This window comes from Passer domesticus, chromosome 7, assembly GCF_036417665.1.
Source record: "Passer domesticus isolate bPasDom1 chromosome 7, bPasDom1.hap1, whole genome shotgun sequence".
NCBI classification, from domain to species: domain Eukaryota; kingdom Metazoa; phylum Chordata; class Aves; order Passeriformes; family Passeridae; genus Passer; species Passer domesticus.
Window position 1 is genome coordinate 11,985,174 of NC_087480.1, and position 21,325 is coordinate 12,006,498.

General features: G+C 49.3%; 1 protein-coding gene across 5 annotated transcripts in view; it reads right to left on the bottom strand.

The window, feature by feature from the left end:
* Positions 1-3,460: 3,460 nt before the first annotated feature.
* The window catches only part of PASD1 (PAS domain containing repressor 1), a 102,090-nt gene continuing 84,225 nt past the window's right edge, over positions 3,461-21,325 (bottom strand). For all 5 annotated transcript variants that reach the window (XM_064426892.1, XM_064426891.1, XM_064426894.1 and 2 more), the window contains 11 exons: positions 18,819-18,966; positions 16,666-16,747; positions 15,619-15,742; positions 14,841-14,941; positions 12,967-13,053; positions 11,877-12,035; positions 11,182-11,382; positions 10,169-10,374; positions 9,413-9,505; positions 8,754-8,955; positions 3,461-7,544 (listed from right to left, as the gene is read on the bottom strand). In XM_064426892.1, the coding sequence (XP_064282962.1) occupies positions 7,374-7,544; positions 8,754-8,955; positions 9,413-9,505; positions 10,169-10,374; positions 11,182-11,382; positions 11,877-12,035; positions 12,967-13,053; positions 14,841-14,941; positions 15,619-15,742; positions 16,666-16,747; positions 18,819-18,966 (1,574 nt within the window). In that variant the 3' untranslated portion in view covers positions 3,461-7,373. The remainder of the gene's footprint in view (positions 7,545-8,753; positions 8,956-9,412; positions 9,506-10,168; positions 10,375-11,181; positions 11,383-11,876; positions 12,036-12,966; positions 13,054-14,840; positions 14,942-15,618; positions 15,743-16,665; positions 16,748-18,818; positions 18,967-21,325) is intronic.

Below are 21,325 nucleotides of genomic sequence, written 5' to 3' on the forward strand. Positions count from 1 at the left end.
AGCATGTTGATGAAATGTGGAGTTTTGCTGGTGTTTGGAAAGCCCAAGCACAGGCCATCTGTAGCTGAGTGTTGATTATTGAGCTGCTTGGGGACAGATTGCAGTTGCTTCTTTGCCTACCCTGAGTCCATGTCTCAACCCAGTAATAATTATTGCTTTTCTATAGCACTCTGGATTGTTGCTGCTGGAATATTTTCCATTTGTCAGGATTCAAGGCAACAAGAAAATCTCACTTGAAATTTTTAATATATAAAATATGATATTGTAGAGATCCTGTGGAGGAAAGCTCTGCCAGTGTAAAAGCTGAGAAATGTTGACCTTGAATCTTTGGTAGCTGATGCTACAAGGAATTTAGAAAAGGAGGGTAAGAGCTTGTATTTTAACAACAATAGCAAAGTAAGTGGGGAGTCTTGCTAAACTAGTTTAAAACATTTGTTTCCAAAGCCTGTGTGACAATCTTTCACTGCAGAGCAGCATTATTTTTATACTGTGCATGTTTTTTTAAAGAAGCAGAATGGGGATGGTGTCTTTCGGAGGTTTTTTGTGCAATACTAGTGTGAATGAAGAATAAAACAAATTTCTGACTTGTGTTACAGGCACTTTGTGAAATGCCATCATTGTAGTTGGTATTAAATTTATTAATTATGTCTTACACTCTCCTCAATACTCTCAGGTATTAATGTAAAATAAAGTTTTACTGAATAAGTCCAAAAGCTGTATCCTATATGTGGAGAATAAGGAAGCTTTTTTTCAGAAGCCTTCACAAAGTGATTGCAGTTGATACAATATACTGCTGATTTGTATTTTTATGTATAAAATATAAAAACTAATTTATCCATTTATGTGGATATGGATAGGGCCACACTTTTTAAAAACGTTTTCACAAAGTTGTTCAGAAATACAAAGCAGATAATGTTTTTCTAGTCCAGGATGTACCCAGATAAGGTTTGATCAGTGAGTAATTCTGCAAATAGCCATGATTAAACTAATGGAGCCTCATGAGAATAGATACAGCTGCCCATACCAAAAGCTTTTGTGGGTTTATGAGAGATACTGTTTATGTCAACAAGTAGCCAAAGCTGTGAACTATTTGCTAATGAAAGTAACAGAGATATGAAAGTCTTAAAACTCAAGGACTTATTTGACTGAGAGCCAAGATGTGAAGATCTAAGTGCAGAAGAAGGTGAAGGAGCTTGCAAAGTACAACAACCTTCTGTTGTTACCTGGTTGTAAAAAGGTGCTCAGTTTGTACAGTGCCCTTTTCTGTTAGTGCCCACCAAGAGATGTAGAGCCTTTGGCAGCTGGGTAGTAGCTCATGTCAGGTGTCATATCCATGTATGTAGAGCATATATATCAAAATAGATTTAAGGCTATGATGTAGGGGGAACACTAACTTTTATTAACTGCATGGATTTTTTTGTTAAATTTATTTCTATTTTTTCCCAAAAGGGGTGGTGTCTTTAAATTGTTCCTGTAATACACCTGCAGGCTGATCCAGGAAAACTAGTCACAGTGACCATGCATCCAGCAGGATGAAGGGTGGAGAGAGGTCACTTTCAGTAGGCTGGCAGCACTCAGGCAATGGCCCAGCTGGCAGCTTCTTCCTTTTGGAGCCTCTGGATCATGGGCTGATTGTTTGGGGAGAGGTCGATTAGCAAGTGATTTCCAAGGAGTGTAACCCAGAGGTGTTTGCTGAGCTGGTACTTCAGTGTACCATAGGCTGAGCTCTGCTTGTGCCAGAGGAACTCTGCAGTTAGTGTCTAGCTTCTTACCTTCCCTTTCCTATTCCAGCTCCTTCCATCCCTATTCCAGATAGGCTGGCTAACAAATAGATGCAGGTTTAGCTGGGGCTGGTGGAGCTAGAGCAGCAGCAGCTCATTCCCTTCCTTCACTCCTGGAGAGTGATGCCTTGACTTCAAAGCCCTGCACAGGCAGGGACAGAGATCTCTGTGCTGTGCTGCCTCTTTGCCAGGTGAAGTTGGTGATACAGAGATGGCCCCAGACTCCCATCACATCACCTGAGGGTTGTTGTGTCATTTCATTCACCCGTGTTACTTTTTTTCTATAAGTTTCCATGAAGTTTTCTGCCTTTATTTTCAGGTTCAGTCATAGGAAATAAATGAAGCTGCATCATTCAGTACAAAATAAACAGCTGTAGATTGCTACAACTGCTGATGCTATTTGTCCAGCTTGACAATTGCAGTGCCTGCTGCAGTGTGAAGCTGTGCCATGGTCACCCTGCAGCACTGGCAGTGCCTGTGGGGGACAGTGCACAGTCCCTCCTCGTGGCTGGGCCATGTTCTGTGTGCTGAGATGCCTTTTGTCAGAGCTAAGCCGTAGCTGGGGACACAGCCAGCAGAGCTGTGATGTTCTGGTGCTGCCATATGGAATGTGCTGCTCTGGAGCCTGACTGCTCCCTGTGCTCTGGGTGACCAGTGACAGCCCTGACCCCCCCAGGAACTGCCTGCTTGGCCTCTGTGTGCCCAGCTCAGGGCTTGGGCATGTGGGGGGAGGGGATAGCTCACATAAGAAAAACACCAGCTCTTTCCACCATGGGGGACAACTGATGGTAATTAAACTGGTAGCATTTTCCAGGACATGGAAGTGGCTGCTGCCATGTGATACAGAATAATCACTTTCTGTTTCCATCTATTTCTAAAACAAGCCACTTGTTCATCATTCTAATGGCTAAATAATAATGTAATTTTAAAAGAGTTTGCTACTGTAGTGACTAAGAAATAGCTGTGTGTTGATTTTATCAGAAGTTTCTCATCCAATTGTACCATACAAGGTTCTTGATTGTGATTGCTGTTGTTATCTGGACTAAAACAGAAGGAAATACTCTGATTTGTTTCCAGAAAAATAGGCTATTTTGTCTTTTTTGCTATAGCTTTGTCACTTTACCAAGACGGCAGCACATGTTTGTGTTGACAGATTGGCTTTTATACAATGTGTTGTATGCAGAGGTCCTGTAAGACAAATGGGGTGTTAAATAAAATATTATTTCCCTTAAGTAAAAAACCCCTGTGTTTGAGGCATTATTATTTCCTGTGATGGCCTGCTCTGGAAGTTTCTTCAAGAGTGTTGGTCATGTTAAAGCCACATTTAGTCAGTGCTTTGCAAAACAAGGAGCAAGCCAAAGCTCCTTTCCTCCCAGAAGAGGAGGAAAAATGGAGACCTGGATTTTGAAGCCTGAGCTGGCTTCAGTGCCGAGCTGCTGAGTACTGGCACTTGCTTTGTACATCCAAATACAAACACAGTGTGCAGACCCTGACGCCCTGTTCTTTCTAATTTCTGTGTTGCTCCTCTTGCCTCTGGCACTGGTCACAGCAATCCCAGTCCTTGTCCTGAGCCCCGTCCCTTCAGCTGTCCGTGACATGGACACAGTGGCTGCTGCTCTTAGGGACCAGATCCCTAACAGCCCCACACCACCCAGGGAATAACAAGAGTACATAGTGGGTAAGAGGTCCTACAAGTATTATTTTATTTCTTCTTAATTTTTTTTTAAATACTATGTACAGTCTGTTTAAAGCTTGTCAAAATGCATGGGCTCCCATTCAATGGAGCTGTGCAGGGACATAGATTCAAAACAAGAATAAAATCTTTACTGTTCATCTTCATAAGACACTTACTTTTTCCCATTACAAAATACTTTTAAGAATAGTAACATTTATAAATGTATTTATATTCAACATCATATAAAATAAACCAAGATTTATACTCAATTCTAGAGTTTTTCTTATTTTCTTTTTTTTTCTTGCGTGGACTATATACAATATATACAGTAACTTCTCATTGTGTTTGTCAAATCAGCCTGATTATACCCACCAGGCTTTAGCTTATATGTACAAATATGCTAAAAGTGCAAGACTTTATTATTTAAAGCTGCCTGTGTTTTCAGAGGTCTGGAATTGTGTGGCCTATATATATTTATATAGAGATATACATCTGCATACATATAAATGTATATTAAAAATACGTATATCTATATATAGTTATGGTATATAGGTACTTGTGTACTAGAAAACCCCAGAACATTTATGACTGATAGGTCAACACCAACACTGGAGGCCAACCCTGGCTGCCATCAGTCACATCCTTGCCCTCTGCTTGTCACCAACAAGTCACACTTCTGTTTTCTTGTAGGAGGCTGGGGGAGTGAACCAAACCCACCAGCAACCCTCAATTCCAAATGAGTCATAAAAGCACAGGCCATAGCTAACACCGAGGTAAACAAATACAAATCAACCTGAATAAAGAGATTTTTTTTTACCCATCTATTTTTTTGAGAGTGACAATATAAGGCAAAACCCCCCTGGCCCTGACCCAGCCTTGTCCTTGGCTGGAGGCAGACTGAGCAAAGGCCCAGTACGCCCAGAAAGGGTCGGTGGGATTTTGTCCTTTGGAACATGTTGAGAAACAAGGCTCTACCCGTGAGCAGTGCCTGGGACTGTGCAGCCCCCACCCACCGGCAGCGAGGCCAGCCTGGGGGGCTCTGGGAACAAGGGGGCACATCATAAAGTGCGTTTTAGGTCTGGTTTTAGCAAGGCTGGTCTAACATGTAAACATCCTCACCAAGCTTCTGTGCTCCTCGCTGGGAGCTGTGAGCAGGGGCTGTGCCCCAGCCCTCTGTCCCTGCAGCCCAGCTGCCACCAGCAGGGCTGTGCCCAGGGCAGGGCCCTGTCTGGTGCACCCACTGCCCCCCACCTCCCCCAGAACCCCTTCCCAACCCTATTTTTTTTTTTTTTGACTTGCTGTCAAAGCCACAGCAATGCCAGAAAACTGCTCTGCCTCCGTCACCTCCCTACCAAGCCCTGTTAAAAAATACACCCCTCAAGCCCCTGACCCCAGCCATTTGATTGTCACCTGCCATGGCTGGGCTGTGTGGTGGTGAGACACTGCAGACCAGCCTTGGGGATGTGTTGGGGTGATGCAGGTTTAATGGGGAAGCCAGGGAAATCACAGCCTTTCCCTCCAGCCAGCCACCCTCTATCACAAACTGCAATGCTGGAGCCCTAACACAGGTATGTGTTTGCCTCCCCTCTAATGCTATGTGCCAAGGCTATGGTGGGAAAAAATCCCACAAACAACTCCCAAAAATACAACCCCCTCCTACTGCATCCTCATGAGCAACCCGGCCGCCTTAGAATGGGGAAAGGGAGACCCTAAAACTAATAGTGCTTTAAAAACAAGTGTTCCTATCCTGCAGGCTCTGTGCTGGCCCTTCCTGCAGAACAAACCTGCAGAGCAGCAAAGCCCAGGTGTTAATATTTCAGCCCCAGATTGCCCCACAAAGGCAGGTGTTCCCAATCCCACTACCAGCAGCGAGGTGGCCCCGGCCCATGGCTCTGCTGTAGCCACGATTTCTCCTCCTGGTTTGGGATGGAGGGGCTGGCTCAGACTGTGTCCAAGAGCTGCTGCTTGGCTGCCCAGCACCCAGGGGCTGCATGTGCTGGGTGGGCAGGGCCCAGCCAGGGACTGTGCTGCTGACAAGGCACGAGCCCCAGCAATGGACCCCAGGCTGTTGGGCAGCTCACTGCCTCCATTCTGAGGCCAGCTGCATGCCCAGAATGCTGCATGTAGCCAGCTGCATGCCCAGAATGCTGCCTGTGGCCAGGATCCATCGTGTCTGGTAGCCCTGGGAGCTGTGCATTCAATGTCCCAGTCAAAGCCAACCCCTGCAGCTGCTTCTGCCCAAGGGAGGGGAGCCATGAACAGCCAGGGGTTGGCACAGCTTTGTTCACAAATCCACCTCTGCCCTGGCCAAAACACCAAAGCACCCTAGGGCCTTGCACCAGTCCCTGAAAGCTCCTGGCTGCCCCAGCTCCTGCAGCCTGTCCTCCCACTGCCACTCCCCCAGGCAATGTGCACAGCAAAACCCCATCCCTGGCCCAGGAGGAGCTGCTGGGAACAGCCCTGGTGCACCAGGGCTGGAGGAGCCCTGCTGTGCCCTTTTCTTGAAACACAGGGCTGCTGGCAGCTACTTGTGCCACAAGCTGCTCCACCAGGAACACCAGCTGCTGCAAGGGGCCCGAAAGAGGCTTGCAGAAGGAAAAGAAGGAAACAAAAAAAAAACAACCAAACCCAAAACACCATATTAAAAAAAAAAAAGGCAAAACCAAGCATTCTTTACTTGGTTTCAACAGATATTAGGAACTAAACATTAGGAACTAATTCCTCTCTAAACCTTGCTCTGTCTCCCAGCTAGATCTTTACTGCTAGATGGACCTGGTCCTAACTACCCACTGCCTTCACTGCCTTGCAAAGTTTATAGTAATGGCCAAACCCATCTACATTTGGGCTCTAACAATGCCCAAAGTTAGTACTCAGCTACTAACACTCCAAAAATGTACTTTTAAATTTTTCCTTTGGAAAGACACAAACAGTAGGGACACTTAACTATACACCCACTGAGGAATAAACTGGCTTTTCAATTCATAAATATAAACTTACAGTTAAAAAGTGACAATTTACAAAAATACAATTTATTGCTGACCCTATGGGCTTGTAACATCGTGTGTGTTGTGATTATATATTTTGGGTTTGCCAAATTGAAACATGACCTAGCAAAACCACAAAGTTTGCTGTCATATGCTGTTCTATGCATGTTTGTTTGTTTTTATGAATAGAAACATTTAGAACTACATCACTTGAAACAAACAAAAAAAAAAGGAGTAAAGATTCTTTGTCTGTAACCTGAAAAATATTTGGCTACAGGGAGTAAAAACCATACAAATTTATCTTCACGTGTTAACCAAAAATAAAACATGACAAATATTGAACTAGCTGTGATGTGAGCTGGTATAACAACAGTAAGAAATTCAGGCAAAAGTGGTGTTATGTAAATTAGCAGCATTATCCAAACTCCTGGAAAAAAAACCTGCGGGACTGAGGTATAGAAAAAGGAAAAAGAATTCACAATGGACCTACTACAGCAAAACGAGTTATGTACACGGTAATCCAATGGTGTCCTGTGGACTGGTACAGTCTATGTGCTCCAAATGCTGGGCTTAAATTCACAGTGACTTTCAGCATTGAAGTCCTGAATGGAAAAAGGTTTTTTCCCATTGCAAACCGAGCTTCATGATGGCCTGATACCTCCCCTCCCTGCAGCGAGAAAGCCAGCGCTTCCAGTGGCACCGCTGGGCCAGGGCACACCCTGCTGCCAGAGCAGCATCAGGGGCTGGCTGCATGGAAATGCCAACAAACGAGGCCCTGCAGCCACACAGCCCTGTCAGACCATCCGTCCCTGCGGGCACCACGTCCCCACGGAGCCCGACCTCTGCCGTGCCGTGCTCTGCCATGCCGTGCTGTGCCGTGCTCCCGCGCGCCGCGGCTGCAGCCCTGTGCTCCTCGTCTCCCAGAAGCCACTCTCAGGGCAGCTGCATCTCGGGCAGGTCAGGCAGGTTGCAGGGCTGGCCCTGCGTGTGGTGGCTCTGCTGCTGCGGGTGCAGGAAGTAGCTCAAGGGGTTCTGCTGCGGGGTGTGGGGCGGCTGGAAAACGCGCGGCGTCGGAGCCCCGGGCACCAGCTCAGGACCTTGCATCTGTGGGGAGACACAAATCTGAGCAGTCAGACCTGCCCCATCGCGCAGCTGTCCCCCTCGTGCTGCAGGGCTGGTGCTGAGACTCATGCCCTGGACTGTGTGCACCAAGTCCTAAACTGGAGCTGTGCTCCTCAGGATGCTGTTGCTGTCAGCAACACCAAGAATGCCTGGAGAGCCCGAGGGAAAGCAGGACCCATCTGTTCCAACAGGCTCCTGGGAGCCCAGCAGGAATGGAGACCTCCAAAAGCTACTTGGAGGTACAATCTGCAGGATGTGCAACTTTAATCTTTCACAAGAAAGATCTTCAGACAACCAAGGAAGAGGTTCTAGAGTAACCATGTACTTGCCCATGCTGGTACCTCAAAGACCTGGACTTGCTGTTAAAGGCACTGTGTCATCAAACTCTGGTTTACGGTGGCCCTGGAGCTATTTATCTGTTCCAGCACCATCATTCTGCTGTCCACACTGCTGGTGCTCAGGACAGCAGTGCAGCCCATGAGGACACACCCAGAGCAGGGACAGCTCCTGCCCACACTTGCTGACAGCAGCGATTCATTTCCCACTTTAAATCCAGTCCTGCTGTGCGGCTGCTTTCACCCTACTCCTCTTGCTTTCTTTTCTATCTTTGCCTGGAGGACTGTAACTTAACCTCTGCCATCCAGGCAAGGCTTGGAGAGCGTGTTACTGATGAATTATTAGTTTCAACAAGCCCTTTCCTTGGTGGTGTCACTAGTTCAGCATGTAATGATGTAAACTGTGTGCTAAAAAACAAAAATCACCTCGTCCAGAGATGTGTGTTGGGAAATAGCCTTTTTTTAAAAGAAAGCTGTGATGTCAGCTGATAAAAACCTTGCTATGATGAGATGTAACCGCAGGAGGTATGTTTTCTAAAGATCTTCTATCTCATCATTTTTCATGACTACAGCAAGCTTCCCACCAGAGCTCCTCTGGATGAAAAGCTGTGTTTGAAAAACTGGGTATTTCTTCTGTGCACTGTGTGACAACAGAGTTTGTTGGAAAATATGGCCTTGAGCAGGTGCAGAGTCAGCCTGGAAAGGCTGAACACCTGGCTGTGTGGAGATACAATGGGAACAGAGGATGTGCAAAGGCCCTGACCAGGTTTGATCAGCCAGATAAACCCCATTTCTTCCAAAAACCCCAACCCATCCCTAAGCCATCCCTGTGCCTCCTCAGCTTCTGCTGCCATACCTGAAGGTAGAGGCGGTGCTGCTGAGCCTGCTGCTGTGGCCACTGGTGCAGGTGAAGGGGTGTGCTGGCCTGGTGGGAGGCGAAGCTGCTGTGTGGGATCACCAGGGACGGGGAGAAGAGGGGCGGCGGGGCCCGGGCGCTGCTGCAGCTGCCTGGCTGTCCCTGCGCCGGGGCAGGCAGGCTCTGCTGCTCTGCCACAAACCTGCCACGAGGAGGAAAGCCAGGCGTGAGAGCCCACACCAGAGCCACCCTCAGAATGGGCACTGGGGAGCCTGGAGCAGGAGCCAGCCTGGAGCAGGGCTGGTCAGACCTTGCAGAGGTTGGTCCTGATTCCCCTCTGCCCACCAAGCACAGACTAAACTACTGAAAATTAAGGTTTTTAAGATTGTACATTTTCTCCATGTCTTGGCCAAGCATTTTATGCTTTGCAAAAGCCAGGAAATGGTTACTTTTTCTTTCAATGCACTTTATTTATCATAAAGTTCTTTGTAATTAAAAAGTATTCTCATCTTTCTCCTAACTGGCTAAACTTTTGTTTCACTTCAGACTGAGACTGTTTGTGTTTGTGTGACCAGATACAAGTTTTTTCATGTCTTTTTCAGTGCCACAAAGTGTCCTGCTAAGACACTGCAGGAAGATAAGGGCCAGCAGAGACTCACTTTCCTTGCTGCCTGCTGGCACTGCTCTGCACGGGCTGGCAACTGCTGTTGGCTGCGGGCATCATGGCTTGGATGGACTGATCCAACAGCATCCTGTGGTGGAAGGCAAACAGAGCATGGTCAGGGTAGGGAGAGGTCCAGGTTCCAAGGTCCTGTCAGTCTCTAGAAACAACTCCTTGAAAATCCTCCATGAAAGCAGGCAAACTTTGAAAAAAACCTTGAAACCTTGAAAACAAGCTCATGAAATAGGATGCTTCTTATCACCTCACACCTCTCCTGTGAATACATGCTAAAAAGATTAGGATTGTTGAGACTGGAGAAGAGAAGGCTCCAGGGACACCTTATAGCACCTTCCAGTACCTAAAGGGGCTAAAAGAGAGCAGGAGAGGGACTTTTGACAAAGGCACGGAGCAACAGGACAACGAGGACTGACTTTAAACTGACAGAGGGCAGGGTTAGATTAATTTATGGAAATATGGAGGATTTGAGGCCCCTGATGAGAACAACAGGATGTGCCCAGCACCCTGCCTGCCTGCACATAGGCTCAGGCCACAGAGGGAACAGTGGCACATGTTCCATCCTCACGTGTTCCATCCTCACGTGTTCCATCCTCTCGTGTTCCATCCTCTCGTGTTCCATCCCCATGCTGGCTGTGGCATCCCAGTCCCACCACCCCGAGCCCAGCCACGCCTGCCCTGCTGCCCAAGCACTCTGTTTTCTGTCAGTGCCCCGGGTGGCCCCAGCAGGCTGTGGTACCTGAGGCTCCTGTCCTGGCTGTAGTCAGCCGGGGGCTGCCTCTCGCTGCGGTCAGCCGGCGCGGCTGCGGCCACGGCGATGGGCTGTGCCTGGGACAGCACCACGGGGCTGTTGTAGAAGGGCACTGGAATGCTCGCCTGCCCTGGCACGCACGTTTGCTGCCCTTGGCTTCCTCTCATTGGGTGCTGCTGCTTCTGCTGCTGTACCTGAAATGAAGACAGGGGTATCCACCTAAGTTTTAAAGCTCCCTAATGGAAGGATAAAATAAGCACTTACAGTGGGCAGATGGGGAAAGGAGAAGGAACAACAGGATGTTGTCCCTGAACACAGCAGTAGGTGCAGTATATCTATTCAATACCACCAACCCCTTAGCATTTATTGGCCCTGCAGGGCAGGTGCTGGCATCCCAGACAGTCTTTTGAGAAATTAGAGTACAAGGGTAAGCGCACAAAATGCTTGAGGAGGAAGAGAACAGCTTAAGAGGGCTAGTGCAAATCTGAAGGCTCCAGAGAAAGTATCTCATCTGTCCTTTAAAGGAGCAGTTTTGGCTTTTTTATTTTTGAACAACTCAAGTCTTTCCCATCTTTATAGTGGATTTAGGTCTAGTGGTGACAAAATTGTTTTTTCAAAGCTGCCTTCCGAGACTCCTCAGGCAGAGCAAAAGTAATCTTTTAAAATGATACCTACTCCTGTGTTATGAAACCACAACTCTCACTGGCTAGGAATAAGGAGCACTGTGTTGTGAGAGCCCAGACCTCCCATTCACATCCTCCCCAGGCACCAGGACAGCTCCAGCAGTCTCTGGGGGGTAAATGCTTTTTGGCTACCCGTTTTTTATTTTATACAGTTGAGTGACCTTGCTCACAACTGACTCCTGACAGAAATTCCTCAATGCCAGCTACGCAGTAAAACCAACAGGAGGGGATGCACGGGACGGAGGGCAGGAGCGACAGGGCAGACAAGCACTCAGCAGCTGGAAAAGCGGATGGTGAGGACAAGGAAGCAGCAGTGACCTGGGGGGCCGTGCCACAGGGGTCCCTGAGGAGCGGGTGCGGTGCCAGCAGGTGGGTGCTGCAGTAGTGCTTTGTCCCCGCCAGGGCTGGCTGCGGTGACCTCTTGGGCGCGCCGTGCCCGGGCGTGCCCTGCGGCGGCCTCCGGGCGCTGGGCTGCTGCACGCTGCTCACGATGACCGGGATCGGCGGCTGCATCAGCATCTTGGGGAGACAGAGGCACAGCAGCTGTTGGCTGTACTGCCTGGCAGAAATAACACTGCGGCAGTGTCTCTAAGTCCAGGGGCAAAAGGAACCGTGGGTAACAGAAAATCAAATGTTAGCCTGTGTCAAATATTTATTCAGAGCCAGGAAGGTTCCAGCTCCATTGTGCCTGCTGTGTTTTGCAGGAGTGGCAGTGGGGTTCCAGCAGCACTAACCAGACATGGAACCACCAAGCTCTTTTGTGCACGGGAGACTTTGGATTAATTTGGGATTGCTTTACTTAAAGCACAGAAATCACTGATTCAATACTCAGCCAGATATTGACATCACTCATCTCTCGGGAAACACCACTCCCACAGCTGAAACCAAGTTACCAACTTGTCAAGAGTTCATTCCCAAATGCTTTTGCCACAGACAATTTTATTACTGCTCTGTGTGCTCAAAGGAAAAGCAAATGGCTGGTGAGTGTTGGGAGCACCAGGGGCAGCAGGTACCTGCAGGTTGGAGTCCTGCACGAGCTGGAGCTGCTCCTTGATGACATGGAGCTCCTCTTGCTGTGTTTTGATGTCAGCTTGCAGGATGCGAGTCCTCTCCTCCAGCTGCTCCTTCAGCTGGTGCATCATGCCCAGCTGGGTGGGGAAATGGTACACTGGCTGCAGAGAACAGAGAAAAGGGACACACAGTAGGACCAGTCCTGCTACTCACATCCACAGCAATGCTGGATTCAGAAAAATGACTGCTTTTCAGCTTTTGCCATAAAAAATATGATGCTGACAAAAAATAGCAATTGCATATTTAAGCAAAGTGCCACTGCAGTTCCAGAGCAGCAGCACATCTGCTTACAGTGCCTCCCTCCAGCTGTTGGTCTCTACAATTTCTGCATAGATGGAATGTCTCTACATGGGACTCTCCTGTCCCCTCAGGATAACACCCTGCTGGTCTGGGCCCACTTGTGTTTTGTGGCAGACACTGCATCCAAACCCTTGCCACACCTCCTGGCTGGGCTTTCAGTTGTGCTGCTGATGATATTTGGCAGATGCCAGGCCCAAGACAGGCTGCAATCCCACCTGGGGATCCACCCTTCACACCTACACTGGCCATTTTCAATCTCTGTTTTATAATCTGAGCATTTACTGCACTGATATCAAAGTCCTGTAAGGATACACCTTGTCATTATGATTTATGACCAATTTTTTTGGGGGTTTTTGGTTTCTTTTCTTTTCCTGGCCTAACTCAAACCTTCCAAGACATCCCCTTCCTCTACTAGAACTCTTCAGCATTGTATCAGCCTGTAGGCAGCTGGTAGAGGTTTAGGGAGAAGCCTTCAGCAGCCCACAACACTTTTTACAAGTGCAAACCTTCCCTATGCTATTTCTTTGGGTGACCCACCTGCTCTCTCTGCTCTCTGAAATAAGTGGTTGCAAAAAGGTTGTTGCAGGTAAATCTCAGCAACAGAAAGGGCACAGAAACCTTGTCCCCACTCTGGGATGAGCCAGCAAGGACGTGAGGGCAGTGAACCAAAGCCACCTAGGCTGCCCTGCTGACAGGACACACCAGTGCACTTAACAAAAACAAACCACATACCATCACAGGGTGCTGGGAGGGCACTGCCAGCTGAGCCACGGGGTGCTGAGAGACAGGCTCACCATGGGCTTGAGGAGTGGCTATGGCCTAGAAATGAAAACTTTGCCTTACTGCAGCTCCATAGCACCTCCAGTGCAGAGCTGGTGCTTTAACAGCTCACACCAGGGATTAACAAGTGCAGGGAATTGGACAACTGAGATTGGAGATCTGAGGATAAGTCTGAAGGGAGAATTTAGGTTCCTGCACGCCCCTGATAATTTCAAGTCCTTGGTGTCAGCACCCATTTTGGATAAAGGCCATCTCATGTGTACAAACCCCAAGAAAAGAGGGTTGGTGGTGTGAAAAGGCATTTAGCCTGGAGGAGCAAATCCTGAAAGAAGGCAGCAGAGGAGCCTCCAGCATCTCTCCACCAGCTCTGCCAGCCAGCAGCACTCCCCAGGAAGCCCCAGCACACTCAGAGTGTGGCATGCAGCACCTCTGAGGGTGAGCTCAACGCCTGTGGTGCCGTTCCACCGCAGCCCCAGCAGGCACTGCCGGGCAGCACTGACCTGGGCACTGCTGGGCAGCACTGGCACTGCCGGGCAGCACTGACCTGGGCACTGCCGGGCAGCACTGACCTGGGCACTGCTGGGCAGCACTGACCTGGGCACTGCCGGGCAGCACTGACCTGGGCACTGCTGGGCAGCACTGACCTGGGCACTGCCGGGGCAGTACTGACCTGGGCACTGCCGGGCAGCACTGACCTGGGCACTGCCGGGCAGCACTGACCTGGGCACTGCTGGGCAGCACTGGCACTGCTGGGCAGCACTGACCTGGGCACTGCTCGGCAGCACTGACCTGGGCACTGCCGGGCAGCACTGACCTGGGCACTGCCGGGCAGCACTGACACTGCTGGGCAGCACTGACCTGGGCACTGCCGGGCAGCACTGACCTGGGCACTGCCGGGCAGCACTGACCTGGGCACTGCCGGGCAGCACTGACACTGCTGGGCAGCACTGACCTGGGCACTGCCGGGCAGCACTGACCTGGGCACTGCTGGGGCAGCACTGACCTGGGCACTGCCGGGCAGCACTGACCTGGGCACTGCTGGGGCAGCACTGACCTGGGCACTGCTGGGCAGCACTGGCACTGCTGGGCAGCACTGACCTGGGCACTGCCGGGCAGCACTGGCACTGCTGGGCAGCACTGACCTGGGCACTGCTGGGCAGCACTGGCACTGCTGGGCAGCACTGACCTGGGCACTGCCGGGGCAGTACTGGCACTGCCGGGGCAGCACTGACCTGGGCACCGCCGGGCAGCACTGACCTGGGCACTGCTGGGCAGCACTGACCTGGGCACTGCCAGGCAGCCCTGACCTGGGCACTGCCAGGCAGCACTGACCTGGGCACTGCTGGGCAGCACTGACCTGGGCACTGCTCGGCAGCACTGACCTGGGCACTGCTGGGCAGCACTGACCTGGGCACTGCTGGGGCAGCACTGACCTGGGCACTGCTGGGCAGCACTGGCACTGCCGGGCAGCACTGACCTGGGCACTGCTGGGCAGCACTGACCTGGGCACTGCTGGGCAGCACTGGCACTGCTGGGCAGCACTGACCTGGGCACTGCTGGGCAGCACTGGCACTGCTGGGCAGCACTGACCTGGGCACTGCTGGGCAGCACTGGCACTGCTGGGCAGCACTGACCTGGGCACTGCCAGGCAGCACTGACCTGGGCACTGCCGGGCAGCACTGACCTGGGCACTGCCGGGCAGCACTGACTTGGGGCAGCACTGACCTGGGCACTGCTCGGCAGCACTGACCTGGGCACTGCCGGGCAGCACTGACCTGGGCACTGCTGGGGCAGCACTGACCTGGGCACTGCCGGGCAGCACTGACCTGGGCACCGCCGGGCGCTGCCAGCCGCAGCGCTGCCTTGTCCCCCGCAGCCCCCGGCCGGCTGGGCGTGCTGGTGTCCGTGCGCCGCATGGACGACGTAGCTGGAAGAGACACCCACTGTCACACAGGCACACTGCCACCCTGCCCGGGCGCCCAGCTCAGCCTGGAATCCACCCTGCAGATGGGCACCGACCCAAGCAGTGCAAAGGGGGTGCTCAGTGCCCCTCTAGGGGCAGTTTGGGTCTCTGCCCCTCTATGTCCCCCTGGCTCTCCACCTGCCCTGCTGGGCTCCCTCCTGATGCTCACCCCTATTCATCCATGGGTGTATCCAGATGAGATCACTCCCCACGGCAAGGAAAGTCCCCTGGGTTTCCTCCCCATGACCCCACAGAGAGCACCTCAGCCATCCTGCAGCCTCCCCGCGGGGAGGAGGGCACTGATGGGAGCTGGGATGGAGCTGCCAGCAAGGCAGGCATCCTTCTGTGCTCCTTCTGCAGGGATTTCACATCAGACACCCCATAATAAAATGATATTATCCCAACATAAAACTTTGGTCAGTGAGCTTGGTTCAGTCCAGCTCGCGAGTCCCCAGAAGCACAGCGAACAGCCAGGACCCCAGCTGGTGACAAGCCATGGGAACCGGCTCTCACGCAGGGTTAAGAGGGAGAGGCGGCAGGTGGCCGTGGCTCTGTCGCTGCTCTGTGACTTGTCACGACCCCTCCCAGCCGATCCCCGGCGTTTCGGGGCCGCTCTCCCCAGCCCTGCCCCGAGCACCTACAGGTGGAGTCGGACAGGGTGGTGTGCGAGGAGCGCCGGGAGCTGTGCGAGGACAGCGACACTCCCTCGCGGCTGGCGTCCTGGCTGCTGCCGCACTGCCCCACGTCCAGGTAGCTGCTGTGGCTCTGCGGGGAGCAAAGACAAGCGGTGACACCGTCAGCAGGAGGGGACGGCCCCGCAGGGCCCTCCGCCTCCTGGAGCCCCGGTCTGCAGACACAGCGCCCAGCCCGGCTCCTGCCCCGGGAGTGCTGCCCATGCCCGCACTCTGCTGTGCCAGCCTCCTCCCCTGCCCACAGAGCTGTGGGCAACAGCGAATTAGCATCTGTCAGCCTCTTCCTGCCCCATCTCTTCAGGGGTGTCACAGCTGGTTGGCTGTGGTGCACTGGGGGGTGGTGGCAGGAGGAATGAATGAAGGTGGCAGAAGGTCCTACCTGGGGAATAGTTTTATCCATCAAAGAGATGGGGAGACGTAACTGGGAAGGGACAGGGAGCAGTGGTAAGTGCTGTCCCTTGCCTTCCCATCTTCATCTGAGCATCAGTGATGAGCTGGCACAAGCAGAACAGGTACCCCGTGGTACTGCCCTGCTCCTGGATGCTCTGTGCCTTGCTAAGGGTCACAGGCACAGCAATCTGGCCTCTAGCCCCAGCTCTACTTCTCTGCTTCTGAGCTGAGGTGGTTTAACCTGTTGTTTGCTTCCAGGTCTCACAAAGATTACAGGGACCAGAGCAGAGCAATGCAACTGCTGCATTCACAGCTACTGTGGAATCAGAGAATGCTTGGTGTTACAGAGCACCTAGCTCCAATCCCCCTGCCAGGCCACTGGATCAGGCAGTTCAGAGCTCATCCAGACTGTCCTAAACCAACAGGGACAATTTGGAGCCATGCACCAAAAAGCTTCTTAGGGCCTGCCTGAATCATGACCCAGTTCAAGGCTTGGAATGAGATGGGAGTAAAGAAAATGGAGAACAGATCTTTCCCTCAGATTGGTAAGCTATTACTGAGTTTGGTTTAAACATCTGCTCATTCAACTGTGAAGAAACATGGTACCTTTAGAGAAGAGGATGCCAATTCAATTGATGACTCTTCCAGGCCAAGATCTCGTCTTCTCTCAGCCCGAACTTCTGCATAACTAAAAGAAAACCCAAAAATAAAAAACAAAACAAAACAAAACCCAAAAAACAAACCCCAAACAAAAAAAAAAAAAAAAAAAACCAAAAAAAAAACCACCCCAAACCAACAAAATAATATTTTACAGCTTCTGTGCAGGTATCCTATCACAACAAGTGTACATCCATTTTCTAGCCTGATGGTGATTAACAAGCATCCTTTTTTTTTTTTTTTTTTGCATGGTAGTTCAGTGATCCCTATGACAGTGCCTTGGGCAGGTCCCTCCTTCTGAGGGTGCACAGAACTGTGCATGCATCAGAGTTAACATCTTGCACTTCAGTGGAAGCTCCAAATACAAACAGGCAGCTACACAATGTGAAGTGCAGGAACCCCTAAAAGGTGTCTCTGGAATTGTATCTTTTATTTCTTTACTTTTTTTCCTCTGAAAGAATGAAATATTTACAGTAACAAATGCCCCATGACTCACCACTGGGATAAACTGGAGAGGATGTTTCAAAGACTCTCTGAGTGCTCATGCATCATGGGCACTGAGAGCTGCCAGACTTTAGGGTGATGAAATATTAATGAGCTGCAACCTTTGTGGGAGGCAAGAGAAGTTGCTGAACCAACCTCACTTATATAATTGTGGTAATGAAATTTCCTGAAAGAACATTTTAACTTGTGTGCTTCAGTAACATACTTTAAGCCTTAACTATCTGAGACAGAATTGAACTTCAAAATCTATTTAGGACTACATTGTTAGGTTTAAGAGGCACTGGAAGCAGAAAGAAGAAACAAGTTCATGCACAATAAATTCAGCCCTTAAAGTGAAGCTGAATTCCCTGAAGGATGGCAGAAGTAAGACAACTGAGAAGTAATCTCTCTGTGTAACATTTGCTTATGCTAACACTTCATATTGTAGTTTATACCTCAGATCACAGAATCAACAGAATTTGGGTTGAAACGGACCTTAAAATTATCTGGTTCCAAGCCCTCTGCTGTGGGCAGAACACCCTCAACTAGACCAGGTTGTTCAGGGCCCAGCCAACCTGGCCTTGAATAGTTCCAGGGATGGGGCAGCCACAGCTTCTCTGGGCTTCCAGTGCCTCACCATTCTCATGGGGAAGAATTTCTACCTAAGATCTAATCTAAACCTATCTCTGACAGTTTAAAGCCATTCTCCCTTGTTCTGCAACTCCTTCTCCAGCTCTCTTGGAGCTCCCTTAGGCATTGGAAGAGGCTCTAAGGTCTCTCTGGAGCCTTTTCTTCTCCAGGCTGAACAACCCCAGCTCTCTTCCCATCTTCATGGCCCTCCTCTGGCTCAACCCATACATTTCACATTTACATTGCTCTTCCAGATGTTTGACAGAAAAAGAGGGGGACCAGAAAAAGAATTGATTCTTGACACTATAAAAATACAGTGAGCAATAAGTTTACTCAAGTTAATAGGGCAAACCAGTGGGTCACTGTTTTTTCAAGCCCTTCAGAAAATACATTCTTACTCTTCACACAGTCTTTTTTGAGATGTTTGTGGTAATCCAGCAGATTCCCCTCCTGAAGGTGCATTCACAGAGCATCCTACACATGCACTGCCTTCCAGCACGGGCTGCAACTCAGCACAGGCAGCTTCCCACTAGGGGGGGATCCAGGGCTGGATTTGGGTGAGGAATAAGGCCAGCATGCCAGCAGCTAACTTCAACTCATAAATATTTAAAGCCCCGATCAAAAGGTTTTGTAGGAGCTATATGATCTCATTCATGCCCAGAAAGATATGTCTGATTCCCAACAGCTTTAATTCTTTCTATGGCCATGTCATCACTAGGGACAAAAGGGGAATGTAACACTGATAGATTTAGCCAAAGCTGGCTTCCAGGCTTTTGGCTCAGTTGCCAAAAAAAAAAAAAGGAAAAAAAAAGAGTAAATAGGTAAATGAAACACATATTCCCTGTCAGAATAGTTTCATGGAATTACATATCAGTTTAGTGTGTCAGTAGGCACAGCAAGTATTTGGTTAACATGAAACAGAACTAGAAAAAGCAGTGGCTGAACAGACATACATAACACATTGTAAAGAGTTTGGTGCTTGCTCCTACCTAACTACCAGGTGAGTGCAAACAATGAACTCAGGCTTGGAGTTCCACTGGTGGTAGGTGATGTAGTAGTGTGTCTGCAGCCATATCCACTGCTGCCCTTTGGTCAGGAACCGGTAGTAACAGGATTTTCCTTTTCCAAACTGCATCACTGTTTAACAAAGAGAGAAAGCAATTTATAGCAAACAGGGATTTTATGGTGCAAAGGTGAGCTAATCACCATTCAGTCCCACACCCCTCTCCCAGACTGGGGCAGTGCTAAAGTGGCTCTTGAGCTTTATAAACAAGACAGATGATACATAACCATGTACTCAGCCTCTGTCTGGGGTCTTTCCTGCTGACTTTCAGGAGTTCACTTTGCTATTTTGAGATTTCTCTTATAACTGGTATAATTATATAACTAGCTACATTCTCATAACTTATGGGTTCCCTGAAATAAGCATAAATAACATTAATTAAACAAATTATTTGCCTTTCATTAGTACATAAGAATGCATTTCAAAGACTGAAGATGTGAACCAAGAATCCTAATAATTCAAAACACAAAACAAAAAGATAGTGGAGTTTCAACTGAGAGCTTTCTTTTAAGACCTGGCCTACTCCAACCTGGTATGTATTATCAGGCCATGTCCAGAAAAATCTCAGGTGTTGTAATACAACTGGAAAACAGTGAGGGGAACTACATTAAATAACCACATTAATTGTTCCAGACTGCTGGGAGTACAAAATGAAACATGTTCACTTAAAGTACCCACAATTAATGAAAAGTAGAAGGTAAACATGATTTAAGCAAACCCATTTCACTTGACAGTACACAAGATGTCTGCCCAAAGTGTCAACATGACAAACAGGAACTTAGCAAGCCACACTAACCCAAGTGGTTTTTTTTATTCATTTGTACACCTTTATTTTGTTAAAATATCAGGACTGACTTCTTCAGTGATCCCATTAACAGTTATGGGCTTTAGATGAAGCACTTAGCAGACATTTTCTGGCTAACACGACATGCTGGGCATCCCTCAGTTCCTAGTCCTGGCAGACATGTCCTGAAGCAACTTCTCTAAGTCACTTTACTTTGTTTCCCTGTGCAGCAAAATGAAAAGATCATTTCCTACAGGTGTGTCGTGAAAATATTCTAATAGGTAAGAGGAATGCCTGGATGACAGAGATGCAGAATATAAATCACCAAATTGATTCTCTGCCGAATGATCTGACCCACTCTCAGTACAGTTTGTGTCTATACCAAACTGCACATGCACTACCAAAAGGCCACTGGAATCTGAATTGTCTTTTAAGCAAACAGCACTAAGAAGCACTGTACTTGAGAGCAGTTAAAATGCTCTGTTAATATTTACTTTTGCTGCATTTGACACAACTTGTGTGTCCCCCTGTCACAGCCTCCTCTGCTGCACCAGTGCCTTGCTGGGCAGGGCAGAGCAGCCAGCAGGGAAGTGGAGCAGGTAATCTTGACATGCAGAGAAGTATTTTTCCCCATTCTCTTCTAGGTCCCTCAGCTCCTCATATATGTAAGTGATAGAGGGTTTGTGGTAGAGATGAGGGTGCTTTGCAGCTTTTCTCCAGTGGGCTGTGGGGCTTCTTGCTGGAGTTTCTTGGTCCCAGCCTCGTGCTGCTCTGCATCTCAGAGCAATTACAGCATCCTGCTTGCTCCTCTCTCTGGGGTGTCCTTGTTTCCTTTGAACAAAACACTCTGCTCTCAGGTGGAGATAGCAGAGAGACAGACAGTGTCCCCCACAAGAAACCTGTAAGTAATACTTCTTAGCAAAATACCTGATTACCTAGATGCATTTTACAAAGTATTGGTTATTTTTCATTGCAGTGCCTGGCAATGAAAAATCACCACAGGACACACATAACTCTGGCTCAATATCTCAGTCTGAAATGCACCCAATAAAATGGAAAAATGTGGGTCCTGGGGATAAAGCATCTCACATCTGGTAGGATCTGCACACTGACTAAGAGTAGACCCCACCTGCAGACACCTTCTGCCCTTCCTCACGTCAGCTCCAGCCTCAGCAGGACACTGTTCTTCAGCACTGGGCTGCACTGCCGTGGAAACCAGGTGAGTTCTCCTTCTGCCCTGCCTCTGACAGGCCACTCTATTTCTCCTCACATGAAAATAAACTTCATGGGCCTTCTTTGGTGTTCACACATTAGCCTGAACTTGACTCTTCTGCTTTGTTGTTTTCCTTTCAGGTTGACCAAACATGAGCCCTCTTCACCCACAGGGAAACTGTGTTCAGTACTTCTGTATGTAAAATAATTCTGAATCTCCAGAAGCATTTTACTAACGAGTAAGCAAGGTTCACAACACCTAATTGCACAGGCAGGCGATCCAAATGATACTCTCAAAAGGTGTTTTGGTGAGCTGAGTCTCCTGGTTAACTCCAGAACCCAGGGGAATGGCAAGACCCCATGAGCTGTGACAAATCAACAAAACTCGCAGGGCAGAGGGGGGAGAGTTCTGACTCTCAGTCTTTTAATCTCATTTC